This window comes from Glandiceps talaboti, chromosome 4 (genome assembly GCF_964340395.1).
Source record: "Glandiceps talaboti chromosome 4, keGlaTala1.1, whole genome shotgun sequence".
Lineage (NCBI taxonomy): Eukaryota > Metazoa > Hemichordata > Enteropneusta > Spengelidae > Glandiceps > Glandiceps talaboti.
Genome location: NC_135552.1, coordinates 20,169,788 through 20,197,180, shown reverse-complemented (window position 1 = coordinate 20,197,180; position 27,393 = coordinate 20,169,788). Strand labels below are relative to the sequence as shown.

Sequence of the window (27,393 nt, the reverse complement as noted above, 5' to 3'; positions counted from 1 at the left end):
TTAGCAGATATCGTCCTAGACTGTAAGATACGTCTTGTCGTCTGAGGGCGCCCCGTCACGGCGTGCCCTATAGACGAATCATCGTCATAGTGGTTCAACCCTACCATGATAGACCTCAAGTATCAGTTACATTAAGGTTGCTATAAAAGTAGCAAAATTTATCCTCGACTGTGTTTGAAGCAGAATTGAACCTTTGATTTGTATCTTGATTGGCATGGCATGTGTGTATAACCTTAAGACCATGGTGCACCTGGATATTTATGTACAGTGATGCTCACTGTGTAATCTATATGTGGTGTACCGTGAACTTTGAATTTTATATCTCATGGTTGAAATGGACATCATATTAATATCAATAAGTATTTGTATTTAAGTTTTACCATAGACAAATAAAATGACATAAAAAGTACTAAGTAGGTAGCACTTCCTTGAGGTGTATCGTTTATACAACTTCTACGGATATATGAACTGAGTAAACACTACACTGATGCTCATCGTAGATACACGGTGTGATACTGAACATGCGTACTTGACAATGATTCTAGATAATTAGAACGTATAAACACGATAATTGAATACACTATTACCTAATACACTGTACACATATCTGTTGATTTCAATCATTGTTACTTAGTACTATATTCTTCCTGTCAAAATAACAACTTCTATCTACTACTTCCGTGTACAATAAGAGAACACACCTCTGTATATAAATACTACATATCTATTGGAAATCAAGGACAACCTAAAATATATATATATGCCAATGATAATAATGGTGATGTGTATTATACAGTATAATTAGCTACTTACTTGTTTTTTGTGGTGATTACACACAGGCACTGTTTTAGATCTCGACGGCACGCCCTATCACACAGGAGGAAATGATGGTGGTATAGAAGAGACAACAGGGCGAGGCTATCTATACGGATATAATGTGGAGACTGTGACTATGTCAGTCGCCTACACCTAGATATGTGAATTCCATCGACACGTAGATATGTGTGGATTTGATCGGCTAAATATTAACTTATTGGTGTCATCTTTGTCATAGGTTTCCGCTACTTCACAAAAAAAGGTGGGTAATTGTAACACTTACTCTGTGATGTCACTAAGTTGTAAGGTATGAGAACATGGAAAGATTTGTTTCGAAATAAACTTCAAAGACGGTTTTATTGACTCAGTATTCATTACAATCAATAAAGATTGGTAGGCATTGATACTGTAGAATTAAGATAACATATAAATATACAGTCACATTATCTTAAAAATAAACGAAAATATTATCTATAAAAAAAGGATCCGTAATTCTCATATACAGTAAAAGTGAAAGACTACTTTCATTCCAATGCTGTCTCAATATTTCTCTTCGATTTGTTGTCGGATCATCTTGATAACTAACGTAGTAGCGAGTCGTTTAATCCGAGTGGGTAATACTACACTGTCAACAGAAATACGAAGATCGTCTAATCACAGGGAATAGTTCCAATGAGATGGATAAAACACTAATCTTGTACACAGCTTTACACACACGGCAATGTCACCAGAAAGTTTACGTTTTGGTGGGGACAAAAGTGAGTCCTAAACCACAGGACCAAACACTGTCCTCTTCGTGTGAGTACTGGATATCTTTACCGTATATAAATCGTGGATAGTGTCTTCACCGTAGATAAATCGAGTAGTAGTTATTGAGATGGCTTAGGATTCACCACGTAATACATTATATTGTTAGATTTGATAAATCGGAAAAAAAGCGTGTAGTTTGACATTATTGCATTTTTCTATAGCTTATGTTGTTATTTTAGATGACTCTTGTTTTCCATTACATATTTTAGAATTTAAGTAATTTATAGATTATTACATGGAGAGACGGCCAAGATAGATTCTCGCTTCAAGAAGGCGAAATTACAACAATATCAAAGTTATATGGAAAAATTATATCAGTTCTAGAACTTTGAAAGATTTTATGACAATCCTTCTTAAAGAATCCTTGCAAAGTCAAAAGTGATATGTTCTTAAGTTGGAATAATATTGAGGACATGACATTGCAAGAAGCAACAACTTATGGCATGGCATAGTATTTCATTCTTCATCTCGGTTAGGTATACAGTAGTATATTAGGTAGCCCATATAGTTAATATGAAAGATAGAGAATAAAAAGAAATCCACAGTTCTATACTTACATAGCATAGTCCCAGTGCGATGGAATACAATACAACACAACAGAATCGTATACAAAATAGTACATTTAATCATAACATAACATAATAGGCAATTGTCAGTTCTCTTAACAACAATATTATAGTTTGTTTTTATGCTAGTTCTATACATTACAGTATTTGATTCCTGACCTCAACAGAAAATATATGGACATGTATAGTAGTCCGTAGGTTTTATCCTAATCTAAGTATTGCTATTATTTCTATTATTTGTACCAACGGAATAATAACGATAATTCATCGACATAACACAAAACATTTGACATATATATTACAAACAGAAGATAAAATACAGAATACCTGCAACCTAAATGCTATTGAGTAAATTAGTGTGGAGGCCAACGTGGTCTCTACTCGTAGAGGTGTAAATTGTAACGATATCGTATAGGGAGTAGACTATGAATAAATAATCACAGGATGTATTGCATGTACGTGACATTGTTAGCTAGCAACTGTGATATATGAGTACTTACAACTACTTTGTATTCATTTACTGCTAAACTGAAAAGGTTTGAATATTATACAAAATCTCATACAAAAAATATTCGTTCAAGAATTGCAAAATGCGTCATGAAACATACATATGTAAGTAGAATAAAATACGCAACGATTTTCGATTTTATTTAGCTCAATCCATTCTCTCTTTATGGTTTAAAATATGCCAAATATCGAAATAACCAGGGACATGACCCAGTGTGTAGGTAATTTACACTATATGTAGCCACCACCCCCTTCTCAGCCATAGGAAACTAACAACCCACCGTGACTCTTTATGGTTTAAAACAAACCAATATGTATGTATAGCCACCGCCCCCTTTAAACCATAGACTAACACGTACGGATACAATTGACGTTTAAATACAGCGGCACGTATAACTTAGCAACATAGATCATTATCGTAAAAACATGCAATAATAAAGTAAAGATTTTTTTAAATACAGTAATGGCGGTTTGACATAGGATGACGGTTAGCAGCATTGTTAACGTAGAGTTTTGTAGAAACTATAAAATGTGTAAAAGTCCGTTCACACCATTACATATTGTTATTGATTAACATGTAGAATAGATACATGAAATAGTGTCATTTATTGTAGCAGCCATGTCTGTGACGTCATAGTTTAACAGCCTTCGCCCTTGACCATCTTCTGTGTTGTCCACTCCGGAAAGTTTACTACTTTCAGCAGAAGCTCACAGAGTTGCTTACAGAAGTCGATACACACACCGAATGGAAGGCATATAATGTAGAACCACGCCGTAAAGAAAGCCACTGGCCAGGATATGAAGATCAAGCATAGAAACCATAAAATGGAAAAACAAAGCTCTTTTGCTCCCATTTTTCAACGCTGAAAAAGAATGAAACAGTGTATGCTATTTAGTCATCAGTAACAATATACAAACCAGTATTACCTCGTCTTGATAAAAGTCGCGGCATTATTGTCTTAGGGAACGGGAAAAAGTAGGTAGTCATGTTATCATGTACCGCTGTCGCCCGATTATCAAGATGTGGGCTCGCTATGATGTGAATATATTTTTCATAAGCTTACAGATAAACTTTACCAATTTTACATGGGATTTGGTTTCGAAAATCCTTATAAATTTGAAAAAAAAATCCAGGGAAAATCTCATCAATACTAGACGACATCGTGTCATGTCATGTCATGTCATGTCATGTCTTGTACATGTATGTAGTTCACGGTTTGAAGGGTTAGGTTACACTAGGCAATCCGTTGGCATTAGAATTTATGATAACCATACAGTGTACTTTGAAGTTGCCGAGAGAAAAAAAAAATGGGTTACAGTTGATGGTTTCATTGCTAATACAATAGCTTATGAAAACAGTCATGTTGATTTCATCCTATCTTATAGAATACAAATAGTGTCTGTACATATAGATGTATGATTTGTTTGTTTCACTCTATTGATTTTAGATAATCTAAAGTATTTATCATTTCATCTTTAAATAGTAGTGGTGAAGGCCAAGGGATTTGGTGATAGCCAAGATGTATCTTTCGTCGCATCTTTCAGACCTCATTGAATTTGGCGGGGACAAGTGTGAGGACAACCTCAGCAGTTTTACCTCCTTTGTATGCTTGTAGTTATTTATTTATTTATTTATTTTTTATCTATTTGAGATGTCTACAGGATTACCCCATTTACAGACACTCTGAAATTGGAAAGACTAAAATGCATACAATATTTACAAAACTAGTAAAAATAGAAATAAAATAAATTAAAAGAAGATAAAATTACCGAAATTGCGTTAAATTTACACACCAACTATTTCATTTAGGACATCTTTTCTAAAAATACTGAGACTTGAAAATATGTCAGTGTTTTGCAAGGTATTGATAAAATCGAAGGTCCTAGTTGACTTTGGCTATTACCCACAAATCTTGAGAGTAGCCCAAATCAACTACAAGTATATACTGAGATTCTAGGCTGAAAAAACAAGTGAAACTGTCAAGGTTGTACTCAACACCAAATACGTGTACGGGTTCTTCTTATAACTGAACATCAAACTTGATGAGAAAATTTTAAAAGAATGTTTTAATGACTCTTATAAGTCATAATAGATTTATAGTACTGATGACGTCATAGATATCGAAATATCGGTATTGAGACAATATGATTTGAAAAGTTATTGATTAATATTGTTTCTGTTAATTGTGTTAATAAGGTATTTCTACTAAATATACCAGCTGTACGTTATTTGTGCAATTTTGGGGCGTGCTCAAATTTGGTAATTAGGATAGAAGTGTGTCCCCCGTATCAGTCTTGTTAAGCTTGTCATAATTAACATACTTGCTGTTAATTTGGATGATTAGCGGCTGTTTGGTGTTGTCTGCTCTTCTTAGCGACGAACAACATCCAGTCTGTTCTGATTGGTGATTACAGTACAGACAATTGTGTTCAAAGTACAACATGTAAAGGGTCGACAGTTGCTAAGGCGTGTCTAACCAAATATGCCGGGTTGATACAACAAATATTGTCATATATTCTTCCATATTTGTATATTGTGTTATCTGTTTACCGTTGTTATGGTGATAAATATCACACCACGAGGGGAATGGGTTTGGTAAAGACATGATACAGGGCTATCCGGCGGACAGTACTCACCAGAAACACCCAACGCACAAAGTACTAAACATGTATATGAGAATTTAACCGCCAAAAAATAATTCCACTATTACGACGGCATACTTCTGACAATAAATGATCGTTTTCCCCCTCTGTGTTTCAAAGTTTTTTTTTCCAACGAACTGTTGAAACATATGACAGCTGAGAGACTGACAGTCTAGTTCCCGACGGTGACGTTGACGTCATACTTAGTCTAGTTCAGACGGAGAGGTTGACCGTGGTGATGAATTGAAAGTATGAAGTCAATGTCATCGTCAGGAACTAGACTAAGAGACTGGTTGGTCACATATGGCAAACAACACTATATATTATAGGGCAAGTTTGATGATAAAATTTGATTGACCAAGTGACAAAAATTCACTGTAATGTACTGGCTTAACTAGTATGTAATGAATGTTTTCCTCCTTGAAATTTGAATTATTTGTTTTTTTTATCATTCAGAACAATGGCCAATGTTTGCTCACAGTTTGTATTTTAATCTCTGGGTTACGAATTCCAGTCTGAACAAGAAAAAATATGCAAGATTAACACACAAAAAGAAGACATAGATGATCCTATTCAGAAGAAGAACAACTTAAGACCGAGACTGGGTAGTTTCTGAGTAAAACTGTCCCGTATTTTGTAAAGTGGTATAAGAAAATGTATACTTACATGTTAGAAACACGCTACAGGACACTTGTCAACGGTGCTTATAACAACACAGAGTGACTTTTACCGGTGCTACCGTAACGGTGGTTAACACAGAGTGAGTTAGCTTTACACAGATTGCAGGCAACACCGTAACACTGGTGAAGTAGGTTTCTATGTGTTGTCATAGTAACAAATGGGCAAACATCTCTAGATAGTACACCCAGTAGTTAAAAAATTACAGTGTCGGTCGTTATCGTTCAATAGATAACATATTTCGATTAATCGTTACGATATTATTTTTAGCTAAGTATATATAATAACATACTCGTTGGTTGGTTTCAGGGTTTGTACGCAAAGTTTGTATTTACAGACTCAGAGGAAATCGTGAAACGGCGGGGGGGGGGGGGTTAACTAACGCTAGATGTGTATTTTTATTTATTCGAAGAGGAATAACTAAAGTCAAGGTATGATGTCAAGAGCAAATACATAATAACGATTATGTGCATATGTACGTGTAACCTTGTTATTCAGTTCTAAACATTTATTTACTTGACACCTGTACGTATCTGCCAAGAGTAAACACAGACAGTGGGCGTCACAGCCTAAAAGAACAAAATGAAATAAATATTAAGCAATGACAGACAAGTAAAGAAACGATTTCAAGATATTTTGAAGTTATAACTTATATTGTTGGTGTAGAGTAAGGTAGCGTTTAGTTTTATGGCCAGGGGCGGCCAAACAGAGGGACGGGAGTCACCTCCATTTCGTGGTCAAAGAAAAGGGGTCATCACTTTTACAAAGTTCAAAGAGGAGGTGGGTGGGGGTGGTGGGTGATGGTCTTATTTTCGACATTTCATTGAGTTGTGGCTCTCGGAATCAAAATAAACCTAACCAACACTCGTTGCCATTGTAAAGTTGCAACATTTCTTGTTGCTTTGCTGCAATGTAAACTTCATTTACCCGTATTCAGTTATGAAGCAGGTGATAACCGATCTTCAATATTTGGTCATGTCACAGTCCATAGAGGGACTGTGGTCATGTCTATTTATATACTGTAACAATAGTGTTAAGATTATGACAAGGACCATATATGTACTGGAGAGTAAGCATTGATAAATAATATTGAGGTGTTGAAGACAACATTCAATTATTCTTCGGCTTTAACATTGGCCCATTCAACAAACTTGAAAATTATCCTTTATATTAATACAAAGCCTAATTATTCAATAAGTGCATGAGAAGAGAGAGAACAAGAGTTACATATTATGTGTATGGTTTGATATATTGTGCCTCTAAATGGCTTCCTACACTGTTAGAAGAGACATCCCTACCATATCATCCCCACCAGCAGCCATCATAGAAGTGATGTATGTCTCATTCCTTAATAATCCTACTAATAAGTTTTCAACAATACCCAAATCATAAAGGGAAAAGTCCTACTGAACCCCTCCCATTTTAAGAAACAAAGGGAGAGCGTAAACGTTGGGGTGGGGTACTAATTTGATAACACAAAAACAAAACAAAACATTAGCATTAGTTTCTTACTATTCTTCCATTTATTCACACATTTTCATCGTACAAAATACACGAAATAAGTCAACAGTTCATTCACAGAAGTGGGTCACCACTAGAGGGCAGTGTAATCTTGTAATTTTGAACTGGCCGTAACATCAGTATTTAGATGATGTGGTACGTTCTGTTCAAACATACATCTAAGTATTAAGGTTTGTGTGTCAAAACATTTTTTTTAGCTTATGCACACTCTGCTTATGTTCAAACGCACTCAAATTGTTAAGTATATTTTGAGGAAAAAAATAAACATTAGCCACATCTTTCATATTTCTATGTTTCTTTTCGTTAGATCTTAACATTGAAAGAATGTCAGTGCAATATAGTAACAATGTATCCTTCAAAAGACTTTCTACAAATGATACTTTATGCATAATTTAAAAAATCTCTTAATAAATTAACGGGGAAATTCATTTTTAACACAGAATTCCTTTTAAACAACTAAACTTTAGTCAATGTTGTACTGTTAAGAATTTTTGTAAAAGAGGACTTCAAATTATGGCGACCACTCTTACAGTTTCTGGATGAAGGTAAGGGAGGGACTGTAACTCTGTCAAGGTGAAGTTTCTGACAATGACAAATTGTCTGTTGTGTTTTGTAGCAATATTGAACTATAACAATATGAATCTAGAAGACCCATGGTTAAATACCAAGTCTTGCATTACTTTTATCATAGCAGTGGAGCCATAAAGATAGCATAGGACCACTCTTTGTGCTGCAGTCTATAAACTTGGTCTCAGATTCAGATTCAGATTCAGATTCACATTGGAGGACAATATGAGACAAGTGTCATATTGAGTCTCAGATTCAGCCTCATATATTCTCAGATACAGAAAATCGTGATGGCACCCAATGAAATCAGTCAAACCAGAAATACTACAATTGCGACAACAGGAAATGGTCCCACTTCCCACCCACCATAAATGTTACTTCTACAGACTTTGAAATAAGATTAAAATGTTTCTGTCGGAAATGAAATTTCACACTGAGCTGGAGTAAATTTTTAGGATTCTAACAGAGCTTCTCAACCCAATCTGATTGCTGTAAATTTTCTCAATTATGAAAGCAATCTCTCTCCAACTCTTTCCTTAGTAACCAATCATAGATAAGTCAATATCAAGTATTTAAGTTTGTGTGTTCCAAGTTCCAGCCAATATATAAGGAATGTTGGTATCCCTATGTAAACTGTGTGTGATTTGTGGGCGTTTGTTTATAACCAATAAAGAATATGTAGTTGCTTTAATTAGTACTTGGTTGCGCAGTCGTCATTCTTTCCAAAACCTAATTCTACAACAGTTATTCCACACTTTCTACAATGGACATATTACAGATACATCATTGGAATTACAGATTACCAACAAACATACATCAGCTGAACTTTGATCAATTACAAATGTCTCAGTGACAAGCTTTTATCTCTGATTTTCAGGTAATTTTTGCTGTACAAGGTGAGACATCCCCTCTCACATAAAGCCAGTGCTACATTTCCTGTAGCCTGGACATTATTATTTTTTGTATGACTGCTTTTGTTGGGTGTCATCGTGACTTCCTGTATGAGGCTGAATCTGAGTCTGAATATAAGACTAGTTTCATATTGTCCTCAAAACTGAATCTGATTCTGAAATCTGCAACTAATTTTTTCTATAACTGCATTTCACACCTTAATTTTAATCGAAATCCAAAATGCTGACTGTAGTGCTAAGTACATCTATCTATGTCAATCATTGCTATCTGAGTCTGACATATTAGTATTAATAACATTTGTAACAGCTGACCCTTTAGTATTGGCAATGACAGTGGGTGGTATAAATGGTCCTGTATCTTCACTACATGTTGCTATTTCCATTTCTACTGTACTTGTAGTCACCACAGCTTCAGCATCTAGTAATTCCATCATCTGATGTTCTTCTTTATCATCCAACTGATTGTCAATATATTGTAGTTCTGTGCAGGCTTCATCACTTTGATGTAAAGACTCACATTCTGTTTCTTTGTCATCATAGTTGCTACAAGAGTCACCATTTTGCTGGCCCTGGCAAGGATTTCCTGAGTTATCAGTGGGTGATTTAAACCTTGTCTCAGGGAAAATGTAAGTAAAAGCAAGTCTTGTTCCACATTCTGTTGCCCCTGATGCAACTGTTGTAATAGTCCTTGAGTCACTGACAGGAGAATTTTGGACATAACTTCCAAATGAAGAAAGTGATGCTATCACATTGCTTCCCTCTCTGACCACATCATTGTTCTCCCCTTCCTGAGTGGATGAATTTGTTGATGAAGTTCTGTTCTCAGAAACTGACGGCATGTTAACGTTTCCCCTGATATCATTCTGAGAAGACAAGTTTACCCCATCCCTGATATCATTCTGAGCAGACAGGTTTACCGCATCCCTGATATCACCTTGAGCAGACAAGTTTACCCCATCCCTGATATCACTCCGTGTAGGTAAATCAACCCCTCTAGTACTACTACTCTGACTAGATGTGTTAACCACTTCTCTGCTACTAAGCTGTGAAGAGTTCCTAGTATAGCTGCCAAAGTCACGACTCTGTTTATCAGCTAATTTAAGTGCAGGTAAGGTGTATTTATCTGGTGATTTCTTAGCCACTGTTCGATCACTTTTCAGTTTCCTTTTTCTCTTCTGTTGAGGTTCTTCTATGGTGAATGACTTGGTTAGTTTGGGTTGTCGTCCAGATCTTGTTGGTTTACTCAAAATGTCAACAATCTGTATTTCATCATCACTGTCTACATCCGAGTCTTTTTTCTTTGCATTGTCATTCATTGTGTTATCAGTATCTTCTTCAATGCCATGTCTTTCATTGTCATCGTCATTGTGTACACTCGTCTCTGTTCTTGATTTCTCACTCTCTGTGTTTTCAGTTTGTTCATGATCAGCTCCGTCCGCTATACTAGTCTCATTCGTACTGGCTAGTTCATCATTCTTTTTATCTGTCATGATGTGAGAACAATTCATAAGTTATAACGTCTGGTGTATATACGATGTGATCCAACATCTCAACAAGGAAATAATCCTACAAAATATATACGGACTAAATACTGCTATTTGGGTTTCAATGATAAAACTGATATCTCAATTCTCATTACCTGATATAGTAGTTAACCACCAAGACACACAATAAACTAACAATCATTCAATTTCGTGGTCCACAACACAACTTCTGCTGAAGAATTTATTTGAAAACGTTGTGTAAACACAGCTGTATTCTCATGTGCGCTTTAGTATAATGCATGTGTAGAGCTAAAAATCAATAGTAATGTTTTCGGTTTTAATGTATTTTCATGTGTTTACACAAAAGGAAGACAAGTGACCACAGAAACACTGAAGACGGAACAATTCTAAAAATGAATGATGCTGTTGCACATGTTGTGCAAATATAATGACATGGTTTAAGCATGTGCACATAAGTAAGTCATTGATTGGAGTCATTCCTGAAATTAAATGCGAGTGTCTGGTTTTTAATGAAACAGATCTTATTCAAAACAAACCACTTTCAGCAATGTTTTAAAATTGTTGCGTTTTCATGTGCGCTTTTGCAATCTCTGTGTAGAATGTAGGTGCAAATGCAACAAAATAGTTACACTTCCATTTGAAAATGCCATCGTGTAAAATAGGGCCTAAGTCAACCTTCTTGTTCTATTTTGCCTCTTAAACATTAGGTAAAATGCTACTGCAAGTACCAAGAATTGATAGTACATGTACATAAATATATAAACTTTTCCTATACTTACTTTTAGCAAATTTTCTTCTGCCTCTTTCTTTTTTGTTTTCTTTGGCTTTTTTCTTCCTTGATTTTTCTTTTTCTGCCTCAATGTCTGACTCGGTTTGTTCAAACATAGACATATCAAAGTGCTGTCTCTCTGCTGTAAAAGTAGTCATGGCAACAAATTCAATCAACTGACATATCAAAGTGTTGTCGTTTTGTTGTCAGTAGCCATGACAACAAATTCAATCAACAAACACGTCAAAGTGTTGTTTTTCTGTTGTCAATAGCCATGGCAACAAATTCAATCAATAAACATGTCAAAGTGTTGTCTTTTTGTTGTCAGTAGTCATGGCAACAAATCCAATCAACACATACATACATAAAAGTTGTTTTTTGTTGTCAGTATTCACAGCAATAAATTCAAACAGACACATCAAAGTGTTGTTTTTTGTCAGTAGTCATGGTAACAAATTCAATCAACATACACATCAAAAGTCTTGTCTCAGCTGTTAGTAGTCATAGTAACAAACACAAATAAATCATTGCTCTTTTGTGATGTTAGATAGTATGATACATTTGTTGGTGTATACATCTCTGACCGTTTAGTGTACAGTAGGGTGTGACTCTCAGCTCACAGCTATATCTAGTGTGGTCTAGTTTACTCTTATGTAATTTCAACATCAGCATAAAGGCTACATGTTATACCAACTACTGGTTGCAGTTAAAATGCGAGATATGTATATAGTCTCTATTTACTTGTTTAAAACTGTTTTACAAGAATATGTATTGGACAATGTTTTCAGGAAAAGCAGCCACATTATCTACAATCTATGAAGTTTGATAAAATAATACACTATACTGACTTACTGATTGCTTTGTCCACAAGAACTCTGTTTGACCTTTCTTCTCGTTTGAATTTGTTTTTGATCTCATTACGTGTACGATTTGGAAACATCGCATTGATCAAACTAAAGTCAGTTCCAACTGAGCTCAAAGCACGGTAAAATTTAGCAGTTTCTGCAAGAGAATTGAAAACAACATATATTACAAAGTTACCTTCTGTAAAATTTGGTAGTTTTTGTGAAAGAAAATAAAACTGAAATTATCAAGTCAGACTCTGTTTTACCAATGGCTGTGTTCTCTTTTTAAAACTGGCAGACATTGTGTACAATAACTTACCCCTCTCAGTCCATGTAGCTGTATGAGTTCTCTTTCTAAAACTGACAGACATTGTGTACAATAACTTACCCCTCTCTGTCCATGTAGCTGTATGAGTTCTCTTTCTACAACTGGCAGACATTGTGTACAATAACTTACCCCTCTCAGTCCATGTAGCTGTATGACTTCTCTTTCTAAAACTGGCAGACATTGTGTACAATAACTTACCCCTCTCAGTCCATGTAGCTGTATGAGTTCTCTTTCTAAAACTGACAGACATTGTGTACAATAACTTACCCCTCTCAGTCCATGTAGCTGTATGAGTTCTCTTTCTAAAACTGGCAGACATTGTGTACAATAACTTACCCCTCTCAGTCCATGCAGCTGTATGAGTTCTCTTTCTACAACTGACAGACATTGTGTACAATAACTTACCCCTCTCAGTCCATGTAGCTGTATGAGTTCTCTTTCTAAAACTGGCAGACATTGTGTACAATAACTTACCCCTCTCAGTCCATGTAGCCGTATGAGTTCTCTTTCTACAACTGACAGACATTGTGTACAATAACTTACCTCTCTCAGTCCATGTAGCTGTATGAGTTCTCTTTCTACAACTGGCAGATGTTGTGTACAATAACTTACCTCTCTCAGTCCATGTAGCTGTATGAGTTCTCTTTCTAAAACTGGCAGACGTTGTGTACGATGACTTTTCATATACAACTTCAGAGTCTAATGGATCTTGTGATTTATTTGGTGATGCCTCTACCAATAAACTACGAGAAAATCAAATTGAATGTGTCATCTTGTGATTAACTCTTTGCAACTAAATGAGTTGCTGTTTTCACTGGGCGGAATACAACTTTGTACACGTACTTCCATAAACTTAAGCAGCTGGTTAGCTCACATACTGTAACGCATGTCAAAATTTATCAATAAAACAAAATTTTAGAAATCCATCTTTAGTAAAAAGAGATATATCATATCCATACAATGACAGAACCCCAATGATATCTGGCATATTCAGGGTATTTGCACAAGTGCTTGCAGTGTTCTCTGAGGCCTTACTTTAGCAAGTAAAAGTGCAGCAGAATCCAGGGCAAATATAAGTGCAAATACCTCTTAGTACCCGGTACCACATTAGCACCCACAAGTCATAGGGTTCTGTTAGTATTATCAGTACATATGTTTGGCTGAAACAGCTAATTTCTGTAAAAATCATAATGTGTGATCATGTGGTTTCGTGGACAAGGAACAAATGTGCATGTATTTGCATATCATTTGCATATGGGTATGCAATAATGTTTTCAGCATTGCACTGCAATGCAAATACCACTAGTATGCACAAGTGTCAGTAGTGCAAGTGATATCTGGTACATACACATGTATGTAATAACATACAGGTAGCAAAGTGAAAATCTCCACAAATAAAATGGGTACGAGAACAAAGTGCTAACACTTGTCAAAGTTGACAAGATTTAATTACCTGGCCTCATTAATAACTATAGTACCATCTTCGCTGACTCTTACTTGAGGTACTGGCATGGCATCATCATCATCATCATTATTATCATCATTAACATCCTCCTCACCATCTTCAACATTAACAGGATTTGAAGTCACATCATCTGCAGTTTCTTCATTCCTTTACATAAATCATAAATTTTGTTAAGTTGGTCTACTGGGTTGAAATGTGACTCTGATAACACTATGATGTGCAGCAAATGTAGCGGAGTAACAGATTCATCCAGATAGTAGTTAAAGTAGTACTGTTAGTAATAGTATTATAATAATAATTCTTGCTACTTGATATCAAAATGTAGATGTAGTCACAAAGAAACAGATCCTCTATAGTGGTTAGTAGTGAAAATAGTCTTAATCCTTTCGGCTTGAAATCAACCATAAACAGATAGACAGACAGACAGACAGACAGACAGACAGACAGACAGACAGACAGACAGACAAACAGACAGACAGAGTGGGTCTTAATTTAATTGTAGTTTTTTTGTTAGACATGATAAAAATGAACTTCCAAGTTTGGTCAGTTTCTGCTGTTTGAATGTATTATCTATATGAAGAATTCAACATATATTGTTATGTATACATGCATATATTATACACACACACACACATGCATACACACAAACACACAGACACAGAGACAGACACAGACACACGATCCTGCACTTACTGTACACTATCAATTGTTCCAATGACTTGTTCATCCTCATCTCCATTTATGCCACTTTTCTTTTCCCTGTCTTCAAGACTTGACCTGTCAAAGCACACAGAACACTGGGACTTAATTTCTGGTATAGCTTGTATGACATGACATGTTGGGGAACCCTTACACATCAGCCAACCCAATTCACATAGGATGATTAGAGCTAAGTGACACAATGTAGCTTACAGTCTATTTCTTTTGTGTCTTTGAATAATAATAATGTATGGAAATAAGTGACTTGGGCATTAAAGTGACTATCTTAGATATGAATGATAGTTAAAAATCAAGCATGATGACCCTTACATTTATTGCACCGATGAGTTGTTCTTTAGCTGCTCTTTCAATACCAACACTTATAGCAAAATCTTACCACAGGAAATATTCAATTTGTCGATTGTAGAACATAGTGAAATCACTTTACTTGGGTGCTACAGGTTGTGTGGAACACAGTGCAATGACTTCACTTGGGTGTTGCAGGTTGTAAATAATTCACAAGGATTGTGGAACTCAGTGCAATCACTTCACTTGGGTGTTACAGGTTGTAAACAATTCACAAGGATTGTGGAACTCAGTGCAATCACTTCACTTGTGTGTTACAGGTTGTAAATAATTCACAAGGACTTACTTCATAGGATTATTCTTAGGATTGTAATATATCAAATCACTCATTGTCATCTTACTTCTGTCTGGTGGTTGTGTTTTCACATAACGTTTCCTTCTTTTGGCAGGCGTCTGTTCAGTAAGAAAAACAACAACTACACTGTGAAATATACTAATATTATGACCTAACATAACTTGTGACATTACTTCATTTTCAATTTACATCATCTTAGAAATTGATATACTGAACCATAGTCTAAACAGTGGACTTTTCTGATGAATGATGAATATGTCAATTATACACCACATCTTTCATTTAATTGCTAATTCTTAGATTTCATAACATTAATAGAACCCCATGTATACGTATACAATGACTACACAGTGACTAATTAAGTGAAGTCCAGTAGAAATGATTACAAAAACGTCACTTACTTCTTGTTCCTTTTCAATATCTTTTAAGTCACGCATCCGTCTATCATGTATATTAGGTGTAACAGTACGTTTGTCACTGAATCTATCTCTAGTAGGAGTAGGTGGTGGTCTTAGACTGCCACTTGCTCCACTAACAGAGCTAGGAATTACTAATTTTTCAAGTGGTTTGCTGTGAGGCTTGTCATTTCTCCGCTGTTTATCTGTTGACTTAGCTGGCCTGTTACGATATAAAATACAGTCAATACATAAGATATGAATGGGACATGAAGTAACAAAACATGAACACAGTAATTATGGGAGGCTGTGTTAAATTTGTTTATGTAGACACTTTGAGAAAACATGGTTCTTTGGAACAGACCATATCTTTTCTTTGGCTACTTGGAATAGGTCAAGTGATGGTTACACAGGCCTGGATATGAACATTCTATGATCACTGCACTGACTGAGGATGCAAATTTGGAAATTTTTCAAACAATAATTATATAAACGGATACTATGATGACTGAAATATTGGCTCAAAGTCAAAGTGATCTTTGATAATAATGATGACTGAAATATTGGCTCAAAGTCAAAGTGATCTTTGATAATAATTACCTGACAAAGTTTTCTGTGACTCTCGTCACTGTAGGTGGGTCATGTAAGCTAACAGAATCATTTACAGTGTCCAGTTCCGTGGAACCACTCTCCTTGTTACTCTGTGACTGTTGACTGGCTCTAACTCGAGGTCGTCCAAGGTTTGGTACTGCTGCAGCTCTTCTTCTCCTATTGGTTGGTGTTGTAGATGTTGCAGCAGAGGTGGATTTTGTTATAGTTGTTGTTGTAGATGCTGCTGCAGTGGTTGACAATGTAGGTGTTTTAGATGATGTTGGTGAGATGGGTGCAGCTTTACTTGTAGTGGATTCTTCTGTAGTTGCTGCTGGTGGTGGTGTTGAGGGGGCTGTCTTTGTGGCATCACTAACGTCAACATCTTTAGTTTTGTCCTTTCCAGCTTTGGCAGTTGTAGTACTGATCACCTTCTCTGGTGACTTCAAATAAAAGACATTTGTGAAAATTAGTATTTTTTTAGGGAATGGAAAGTGAATGGTTTGTACTAGCTCTGGATTTATATGCTGCAGGGTTTCGACACGTCTTCTCCCACTGAGGAGACGTGTCAAAACCCCGGCAGTGTATAAATCCAGAACTACAAGACGCGTTGAAACCCCGCAGCGTAGAAATCCAGAGCTAGGTTTGCACATACATGATGTATATTGTAATTTGTAGTAAAACATGGCACTGACAGAAGCTCATTTTTTCTTTGTATGTTCATCAGTATCAACTCTTACAAATTAATTGACTTCAAACATTACAAGAATGGCGGAGTAGGGTTTGGTACAAAAGAAAGAGTTGATTTTCTTTAATGAATCTTACACAGCTGAATATCTGAAGTGCCCATGAATCCAGTAATTGTTTCAACTTGAAGTTGAAGAACAAAAACAAAACATTGTACTACTATAAACAAAAAATGTGTACCCATAAACTTACCTTGTTTTGTTCTTTCCTGGCTGCAGTGCCATCTTTAGCAGTTTTAGTACCTGTGTTTGGTTTAGCAGTCGATGATGATCTCCTAGCAGTGTTGGCTGAGATAGTGGGACGGAATTTACTCCTCCTCATTGCTCGGTCATTCAGTCTTCATCAAGTCATAGACTTCACGCCTCAAGGCATAGGGATAAAAAAATTCATGTATTTCCAATCCCTGTAAGAATGTCATGTATGTGTGTGGTATTGTCACGTTTAAGATATTTCTTTAGTTATCTTTTTATACAAAGTATACAGTATATGTAATGTCACTGCTAATAAGGATGTGATCGTGAACTTGAAGTAAAAAAATTGCGAGACTCAAACTCTGAAGTTAAAATTCATGACTGAAGCGTTCCTCGATGACAAATCTAATTCGGCGTTGGCAACATTACAATTACTGTACGTATTCTGAAGTCAGTTGTTTAAAAGATGGTTTGATACATGTATTTTCTTAAATAACACCAAAGCAGAAGCTAAACTGTTTACCTCTACTAGAAAGCCGCCATTACAAGCATGTTGGTTTGTTTCTTCATCCTACCACCACCGATGACAGCGCCCCCATTCGAGACCACAACGATTTCCTTTGTTTTTACAAATGTAGCAGCTATTGTATAGTGCCTGTTTTCTGGTGGCGCTGTACTGGGGTCATTTGAGCATCGAAATAACGCTGTCTACTGACCTCTACTGGTAGTACTTACAGCGAATGTCAAACTTTAATCCCATACAAAGAAATTTGGTGATAAAATTATATGCCAAGCCTGTATTTCTTGTTGAGCTAGTCGACATTCAGTTTCAGGTATACTGGCTTCAATTGTAATTGAAACCTTCTAGGTAATCATTACATTTCGTATTGTTTCTGAATTGACAAAGTATTTATTTACATACATGTATTACCCTCTAGCATTTCATTTTCATCATTTGAAAACCTACTCATGGCCTAAAATCAAAATTTTGTTCTCTCCAGCATACATTTTAGTAAAACAACACAACACATGCGCGCGCGCGCGCACACACACACACACACACACACACAATATCAAAGCGTGGAATTAAAAGTGTGGATCTGGTGACTGGTGACTATTTTCTGTACAGTTTGACATAAAAATGAAGTGGTTTGGAGTGAGTTTTATTTTAACACAATAGCACTCAGAAATAACAAGCGGGCTAGTGTCACTGTTACTTGAAGAACACTGCCTTGGTTGCTAGGTAACAACAAAGAAACAATGAGGAAACATTCACTACTATAGTCACATCACATCACATATCATACCATAACATATCAAGACAAGTGACAACTGTGTAGTAGATAGCTTTCATAGCAAAACTCTTTATGGATGAAAAGTACATTCCAATCAATACTGACAAATCTCACAGAAAGGAATATTTTACAAAATATATTCATCAAAAGAAATTAAAATGGATGGAGAAAATTGAACTGAGTTTTTACAAAGTTGGCATGGCACTGAACAGAGATGAAAATTCTATTCTTCCAGTCAATATCACATGATAGTCAATAAGTAGGAATTAGTTAGACTTAGATCGATAACAACATAAATACAGAAAACTTGCACTAGCCTGCTTATGGCACTTACAATAGATTCTGTTTATTCTCTCACACTGTTAAAGGGTATGAGAGATTAAAAAGGAATATACCGTAAAAATGTCATCAACTGGCTAAACTTGGTCAGGCATCAGAGAATATTGATTGTGATTCACAGTACATGTACGTATTATGTCAGTGATAGTAAGCAATAATTTCAACGGTATCTTACACCATCACAGACAAGGAAAAGTTGTCTTTCTTACGAGAAATGATGTGATATTCAGAGAGTGGTTGTTACGTTGTTACACAGCCCAATTTATTACAGTGATGGCTATGTGACAACAGTGTAGCCAAACTCAACCAAAAGTGATGGCTATATGTAATACAAAAATGTAATAAGTTTTTTGGCCTCTTAAGATATAAGAACTGTCACTGCATTGCCAGTTCATCACAGATGTGTCACAAATAATTGCAATGACTTGTGTTTTAATAAGGTTTAAGAAAGAATGAAATGTAGAAATTTTCATTCTCTAACTCAATGTATGGGGATCAATTAATGTACTACGGGTAACTATCATATTCAACATGACCCCTTGACCTATCAATATGACCTTTGACCTAATTAAGATTTAGTCAATGGTGGTATTCTTATAATCTACTTTGTATATTGTGTGGAGCATTAATGATAGAATTACCATCAGTGACAGTATCTTACAGTCATATGGCCATATATGATGTATTACATACTTCTCGATTGGAATGTAAAGTAAAGGATAGCTACTAGTTTATAGCATGAGTGAATCATAAAAAGTTTTATAGCATAAATGAAAATCAAAGATTTGGCCAACCAGCTGCCAAAGACTGTATCTTTATAGCAAGTTACAACTGTGTACATATAACACGATATTGACATATTAAATTGGGCACAAGTGTAGATAAGTGGCCTGACTTCACAACAGATAGTTAAAACAACTACAAGTTAGGAAAGACAGAATTGAGTTTATATTAAAGTGGTTATTTAATAACCATTACATGCTATCACAAAGAGAAATATACTTTTTCAATCATCATCCTGCTAGGGGGTCATTTAACCATGTGACAGGTACTCTTAACATCCAAGTGTCATCCTACCAAATGGCAGGTCCCATGATATGCAAATACCATTCTGCCAAGTGGCAGCGTCCCTATATTCAAATACAATCCTGCAGATGGTAGGTTTCCTGATATTTGAATGTCACTCTACCAGGTGGTCTGTTCTCTAATATTTAAATATCCTGCCAGGTGGTAGGTTTCCTAATATCTAACTATCATCCTACCAGATGGCAGGTCCCCCTAATCTTCAAATGTCATTCTATTAGGACCTCTGCTTTTCATCCATCTTCTGTAACTTTTATACTTAGAATTTTCTGCCAGTTTAGCTTTCATTGCCTCCTCTTGTTCTTTTTTAAATTCCTGAAATCAAAGTGATATATCAATCGTGGATTGCACAACAACAAACGAAACTTTCAGGGTTTTTTCTGAATAACGCCCCCCCCCCCCCTCCCCTCCCCCCATACATGTATTAATAGACCTCTTATCACAGTTTTGAAATACTGAAACTTGTTACTTTTCATCTGAAGTCATAGCTATAGAGACAACAAATCAATATTGATAACATAAATTACTAAGATGTCATAAAATTGGTACTATGACTGTTGATGTCAATTGTTGGAATCAAGTATCTGTCAAGAGACAAATGGCCTATATAGTTCAAATCGTGTCTTGACGTCAATACTTACCACAAACTTATCTTTTATCCATAATTCTTTTCTCATAAATTCATCTTTTTGACTGTCATCTAAAGCCTGTGAAAATATATGTAAAAACAGCTGATTACTAGTATTATGCCATGCATGAGCCAAGTTGAACAAAAAATATGGAATATTATACTCTGGTCATTCTACGCCATGACACCGCAGGTCTATGTCATAACAACACGTGTCTCCGTCACTGGTTCAGCTGTTTTCGAAATATTAGTGAAAACGTTCAAAATTGTCATTACTTTCCCAGATTTTTCTTTGATATTACTGGCGCTGGTATAATTATGTTATTCTCCAATATTTTTCTTCCTTTATCAGGAAAATACTCATGATTTAAGGGTCTATCAACATGTAGTGACAAAAACCCCTTAGGTCACTTGTAATTTCCCTGGCTGAATGTATAAAAATACTGGGGAATAACATCTAATTATGACAGACACACATGATTATAACGATGAACATGTGTTTATAACAAAGCTAATTAAAGCAGTAACATTATTACGGTGTTCAAAAGAACCTAAAATGACTGATGAATAATTTTTGATCATAATGTACTATATAAATTTCCCAACTGATTCCATGAAGTATTCCTGACTAATACCAGTATACCCCACCAGTCCCTCCCACTCCCCTGATAACTCCATGCTAACACTTACTTCATATCTCCCCTCTGATAATCCCATGTATTTTCTTATAATGTGATGTTTTTCTTCTTCCCCATAAGGTTCTTTTTTTATGTTAAATTTCCAAATCCACCGAGCATACCATATAATATATTGTATAAGGTAGTAAGGCCATACTATAAGCTGAACCCACAAGACATCTGTTACTTTAGGTTTACTGTAACCACCTCTGTAACAACAGAATAAACAATCACAATCAAAGTTAGTACATGTTACACAAAGGTTTAAAAAAACACAGTGAGGATCTTAGTTCTATAGTTTTTATACTGTTGTAGGTGTCTCTTCAGTGTGCATTCTCCATGGCTATTTAAATAGTAGATGTATAAATTAATCTAAGTATTTGTTATATACTATCGTCGATACTGTGATACCGTGTATGTGACTAATGCAGTAATAACATCCAACAAAACTCACTATATTTGCATAATTATTCATGAAATACAGATAAAGCATCGAACAGAAGTCTGCGTTACTTCTTCCAAGGAAGTGTTTACCTATACATGACTATCATTAACTGATTCACCTTCATGTAGAGATGGCTGTATTGAAATTTGAACACTATATATCTTGTATAACACTTGCTGACTGACAATGATGCATTGTGGATGGAAGTTAGTCTGAGGTTTTGAAACATTTGAGTTGAGTTTTGTTGAGACCATCCACTTTTATCAATTTTCAGCATTACTGACTCCTGTTTGTCAATATAAATATAATTACCGGATATCCATGTTATTTTCTATAATTTTTCGAATTGTAGCTTCTTCTTCTTCTTTAATTTCTTCCTGTATAAAAACAATTAGATCAGTAAGCATATAGTATCTCTTCTCAGTTGTATTAAAAGTAAATTCCTGGAATGAGTACAAGTAGGATCAGACTGTTGTAAGTAATACAGTAAAATATTGAAGAGATTGCCTTATGGTATTTATGCAATGAAATGATTTATGTGTCAATGATGAATGTCAAATTTAGGATAGTGAATAGTCCCCAGAGAATAGTAAATCCTGCAATAACAAACAACGTGGCTTGCTTGTACCATTCATCAATGTCCAAACTATTTACTCTTGGAATTTATTTGACTTTCTGATCACAATAACTAATATCAAACCATAGCCCCCACCCCCCACCCCCACCCCCACCCCCACCACCACCACCACCACCACCACCATATGTTGGCAGATATAAATACACGCAACTCTCCCGATGACAAGATAATCAGACATCACTTACTTTTGAACGTCTTCCCCTCTTCTTTCCTCTGTCAAGTAAACCATCTTCTTTAGCAATCTCCAATGCCTTGCACAAAACATGACAAATGTAAGTAACTTTCTAACTAATCTATAAAGTTGTGTTTGGTGATCATGTCCACTGTGGAATTTCAATAAAATTCTACATTTTGTAAGTGACTACTGGTCTTTGATTTGTTAGGTAGGGCTATGTGGCAATATGTGTACCAAGACTGAACAAGGACTGTCAAGGTATGGACATTTTGCTTCACACAGATGTCAAACTAAACAGATTCCGAACAAAGATAATCTAGTTCCTATATGACGTGCTACGATTACTATGATCATCTCTACTCACGTATAGGGAAAGTCGTTATTCTAGCACAAAAATCTGTGCTACCCCTGACTGCACAGGGCATTCATATAAATGTCTTAATATTAACACATCCCCACATGATTTTTAGTTTCAGACTGGAGAGGTGGAGTTTGGTAAATGAGTAATTGTTCAAAAGGAACTAATCAATTGCAACTGCCTGACTATTTGTGATAGATTACAGCTGACATGTGTCGTTTACCCTTTGCCCAGCGGGGGTAGCACAGATTTTTGTGCTAGAATATCAACTTTTCCTATACATGAGTGAAGCTGATCATAGTATTCGTAACATGTCGCATAGGAACTAAACTAAAACAGAGGTTGTAATGCCAAGGGTTTTTAGAGTCTGCTATATAACATCAGTGCATCAATTTGATGTACTATTTCATATGCTTTGTCAATTCTATACTCAATTTACGCCATCACAGCATACCTTTATCCATATACAAAACCTACTTGTGAAAATACTATTTGCAACTTGCTACTTGAAGTTGCACCTGGCTATCAATTTGGAAAAAAAAAAGTAGAACATGTAGTCAATAATCACAACGACACAATGACTTACTCTTAGTCGATATTTTGGTAATGTTATGAGATATTTGATTGCAGAGTTGTAGCGTGTCCACCAACTGAAATACTGTAAAACATAAAACAGCAAATAAGAAGTATACTACTACAGGAGAAGTGTCAAGTGAAGTTGTCTTGGTATTTCACCTATGGGACATGATGTTTTTCAACACTCACAAAAGGTAGATGCAATTCATTTCTAGACTAACAATAATAGAGACACAACACACACAGCAGGATTATTCACCCAATCACATTGAAAAGTGACATAGCATTGTTATACTTTAACAGTGCAGCAGAAAAGTTAGACATGGACTTGATGATTTTAATGGCTCAATCATTTATTTTACAACTGATATTTTGGTAATGATAATCAACATGTTAACTTGTCTACCTGTGGGTGGCACCTCTTGTTTCAATTGCATACGAAGTTATCTGTGTGTGAGTGTGTAAAAACATTGTGCCTCAGGAGTGGTACACCAAAGCATCTACATTATTCCTGCATTGCTGGCAAGTATCAGCCTTAACATGTGTGAGTCTTACGATGTGTTGTTCACATCAATCAATTTGTGCGTATGTCTCTGTCTTCTCCCTCTCCCTATATGATATATAGATATATTGTCTGTCTGTCTGTCTGTCTGTCTGTCTGTCTGTGTCTGTCGGTCTGAGACACACACACACACACTAATAAATGTTAAACTATCCAATAAAAGATAATATAAGACAATGAGTCATCAACATTGTGTAACACACTTACCTGTATGACCGATATAACAGTAATAGTGACTGCAATAACAATACGTACATCCACCTTTGGGGCATATTGTCTTCTATAGTACCTATAGTAATGTCGGTATGTTTCCTCTGAAAAAAACAACAACACATTTATCGGACTGATATACTAGATAGTGTGTGTTGTGGAGATTGACAGACTCCAAAAACAACTATGTTAAAATGGATTACTGAGTCTGACAAAACCATGACTGGTTGAGTCATCTATTCTGATGAAAACATCTTCCTTTGTTAGATGTTTCTATCATGGAAGTATAACCCCACTTCCATGTTTCTATTCACTGAAGAAGTCGTTGACCATACGTTTAGTGGGAGTGCATTTCATTGAATACAACGAATCTCGTTAGGAAACAGACTGGTAAATACATGGACTTAATCACCAATTCCTCTTTGCATTCAATTCTTGCCAGAGAGGGTGCTGTTTCACAAAATATTAGGGGGCAGGCAAAAATACATTTTTAATTTTTATTTTGATGTTGGAGCTGAAAATTTGGGTCGGTTGGGTCGTGAGAAACAGGACAAAAAAACTGGGTCACCCTAACATCAAAGACAACAGGGGAAACTATTTTTTCCTGACATTGTTCTGGTGAGATAATGAGATAAGTCTAATCCAATATGGTAATTACCTGGATTATCCAACATGTAATCATAATCTCTTCTCTGTTCTTCATCACGTAATATCTCATAAGCTGTTGCTATTTTCTGAAACTTCTCCTCAGCATCTGGACCCTTGAATGAAATGGATTGTCTCAATATAATACAGTTACACAATGTAGTCATATTGAAACTTAGACTCTCTCATAGTCCTCGGTGCTTCGCATTGCTAAAAGGGCTTGTTTTGTATATACCAATATCTACCACATGAAATCATGTGGGATGATTTTTATGGCAATTTGCTGTTTCAGATAAACATATGTAATAATAACATAACCCCATGCCATGTGAGTTCAAGTGTTGGTACTCAGGGGTATTTGCACTCGTGTTTGCAGTGTTTTCTGGTGCAGAGAACACTACAAGCACTCATGCAAATACCCTGAGTACACCACACTTGCACACATGTCATGGGGTTCTGTCATATAACTTGGTAAAAGTCTGCTGTATTGAATAATATGAATGAATGGCAGAATTGTAATATGTGAATGCCTCATTAACATATCATAAAGCATAAATCAATATTATTCACCTAGCCTAGGATGTTAAATTTTTTCATTGTATCAAAAAGTTTCATTATAAATTGATGTCACTACATTGTATATATTTTTAAGGTTCAAAATTTCTAAGTGAAACATATTTGCAGGAATTGCAGATACTGTGGGACTTCATAATACCCCATATATCATATGTTTAATTATGCCCAACACATATTTGCCTAGCTTTGAACTCCTATATTACTATTCAATTTTGGTAACATGTGTTCTGGATTGCTTATTTCATCATCATTTATAACGTATACTCATCATGGTATTATTGAAAGCTAATTAACACTAATGTGTGTCTATTACACAACTGCCGACTTAACCAATAATCATACTTTAGTTGTACAACTAAACTCACCTTATATTTATCTGGGTGATATTTCCTTGCAAGCTGTCGATAGGCTTTACTGATATCACCCTGGGAGACAGAAGACAACAAAATGAAAGTCATTCAATTCTCAGTTGAAAAAGTACTCTGTACACCCCTTATTTATCTTTCATAGAAACTACACAAGTTCAAACAACAAAATTTCCCACTATCATCCAAAATAATTCAAACGTGTTATTGGTTTTGCAATACATGAATAGAATAGAATAGAATAGAATAGATATGGAATAGAATAGAATAGAATAGAATAGAATAGAATAGAACAGAACAGAACAGAACAGAACAGAACAGAACAGAACAGAACAGAAAAGAATAGAACAGAATAGAATAGAATCTTCATTGCATATATTTCTATATTTCTTCATTGGATTTTCTGCAATAAGTGTTTGGTGCTCAAACAAACTAGTAACTATATAAACTAGAGTAATAACAAAATAAGGTTTATGCTCTGTAAGAATGAAATCATACAGTTACCATAAGACTATAGAAAGCATGGGAAAACTACCTACCCTGGCCATGTCTCTGGATACACCCAAAACTGAAAATGAAATGTTATAAACACAAAAGATAAAGTTATATGTATAGTATATCTTGAAATATTTGAATATCATATTAATATGCCACTGCAAGGACAGTATGTTGCAGTTGACATTACAGCAAAAACTACCCTCCACATAACTATTTTAATTGTAATTTTGATTCAGTGTCACCAGTTTGTACCTGGCAGTTTTGTGAACAGTAATTATACATCCATGCTTTAGCATTCATGAACACACGAAATTAATTTAATCAAACTTCATCTTTCATTTTTATTTTTCAACATGTGGTTTATTATATTATTTTAATTAGTTTGTACAGCATCTAACTTGGGACTTGCATTGAGTTACACAGATATGCTTTAATACATTGCCATACCATGGGATGTATTAATTTCTCACTCATGATACTAGATACATCCATGGTCATAGCCATGGCAGCACCAATGATTCATACACCGACTCCATGTGCAAATGATGTATATACGATTATTATGCCCATCTTTGTCGTGTTCGCAGAATGAGTAAATCGGGACTCGGTTCTGACAATGTTCCTCTCCTTTGGACGGTGTCAGAATCGAGTCCCGTAATTCGTCTGCAAGCAAGACTTCTCATGCACCTCAGCCCTAGGTTCCAGCTGTTCGTGAATCACTATCGTACACGTTTCCAGACGCTAGACGTGGACTTTTTTGGTTGCAAAATATGCAGTGTAGAATATAGACATGTCGTTAATCATCTCAAACATACCATCATAACAGTTTTCTTTTCCACAGTACAGACCATCGATAAATGCAGCTGCCGACGTTATAGTTGAAAGCACACACACAAGCCGACAGAAGTGTCTCCAGCTCGCCATTTTGTCTGCACAGCCTCGAATACAGACAATAAATAAACCAGTCATTGAAAGTGGAACAATTTCGTGTAAATACATAATTTTTAATCACAAATCATACTAATATGCTAGAACAAATATTATATCAAAACTTATGCTTTTCTATGACTTTCGATATACATTTATAATCACTATATTGCAATGAACTTAAT

General features: G+C 35.5%; 2 protein-coding genes across 3 annotated transcripts; both read right to left on the bottom strand.

Moving 5' to 3' along the window:
- Window positions 1-7,541: 7,541 nt before the first annotated feature.
- LOC144433893 (uncharacterized) lies at window positions 7,542-17,784 on the bottom strand. Its single transcript, XM_078122287.1, has 11 exons — window positions 17,736-17,784; window positions 17,214-17,383; window positions 16,287-16,717; window positions 15,693-15,909; window positions 15,283-15,389; window positions 14,625-14,708; window positions 13,920-14,078; window positions 13,079-13,209; window positions 12,146-12,295; window positions 11,304-11,435; window positions 7,542-10,502 (listed from the first exon to the last, which is right to left on the bottom strand). Exons 2-11 carry the CDS (start codon window positions 17,340-17,342, stop codon window positions 9,274-9,276), a joined length of 2,769 nt encoding a protein of 922 aa, XP_077978413.1. The 5' UTR covers window positions 17,343-17,383; window positions 17,736-17,784; the 3' UTR covers window positions 7,542-9,273.
- An 839-nt stretch (window positions 17,785-18,623) lies between these two features.
- LOC144433977 (dnaJ homolog subfamily C member 25-like) lies at window positions 18,624-27,209 on the bottom strand. 2 transcript variants are annotated; one of them, XM_078122400.1, is made up of 11 exons: window positions 27,097-27,209; window positions 26,323-26,351; window positions 25,784-25,843; window positions 24,856-24,958; window positions 24,195-24,301; window positions 23,436-23,507; window positions 22,502-22,567; window positions 21,992-22,056; window positions 21,248-21,443; window positions 20,571-20,636; window positions 18,624-20,244 (listed from the first exon to the last, which is right to left on the bottom strand). In XM_078122400.1, exons 1-11 carry the CDS (start codon window positions 27,203-27,205, stop codon window positions 20,125-20,127), a joined length of 993 nt encoding a protein of 330 aa, XP_077978526.1. In that variant the 5' UTR covers window positions 27,206-27,209; the 3' UTR covers window positions 18,624-20,124. The 2 variants fall into 2 exon arrangements, with proteins under 2 accessions (XP_077978526.1, XP_077978527.1); XM_078122401.1 differs by lacking the exon at window positions 27,097-27,209 and having other exon boundaries at window positions 26,288-26,352.
- Window positions 27,210-27,393: the final 184 nt, after the last annotated feature.

Bases quoted from the DNA above. Each gene is read 5' to 3' on its own strand.
- LOC144433977 (XM_078122400.1), bottom strand. From the start codon at position 27,205: ATGGCGAGCTGGAGACACTTCTGTCGGCTTGTGTGTGTGCTTTCAACT. The intron at 23,508-24,194 runs GTAAGTGTGTTA...TATGTTTTACAG, and splicing joins CTGTTATATCGGTCATACAG to TATTTCAGTTGGTGGACACG. The intron at 20,637-21,247 runs GTAAGTGTTAGC...ATATTTTCACAG, and splicing joins TATCAGAGGGGAGATATGAA to GCTTTAGATGACAGTCAAAA.
- LOC144433893 (XM_078122287.1), bottom strand. From the start codon at position 17,342: ATGAGGAGGAGTAAATTCCGTCCCACTATCTCAGCCAACACTGCTAGG. The intron at 15,910-16,286 runs GTAATTATTATC...ATATCGTAACAG, and splicing joins GTCACAGAAAACTTTGTCAG to GCCAGCTAAGTCAACAGATA. The intron at 14,709-15,282 runs GTAAGTCCTTGT...GTGCTTTGACAG, and splicing joins CCTAAGAATAATCCTATGAA to GTCAAGTCTTGAAGACAGGG.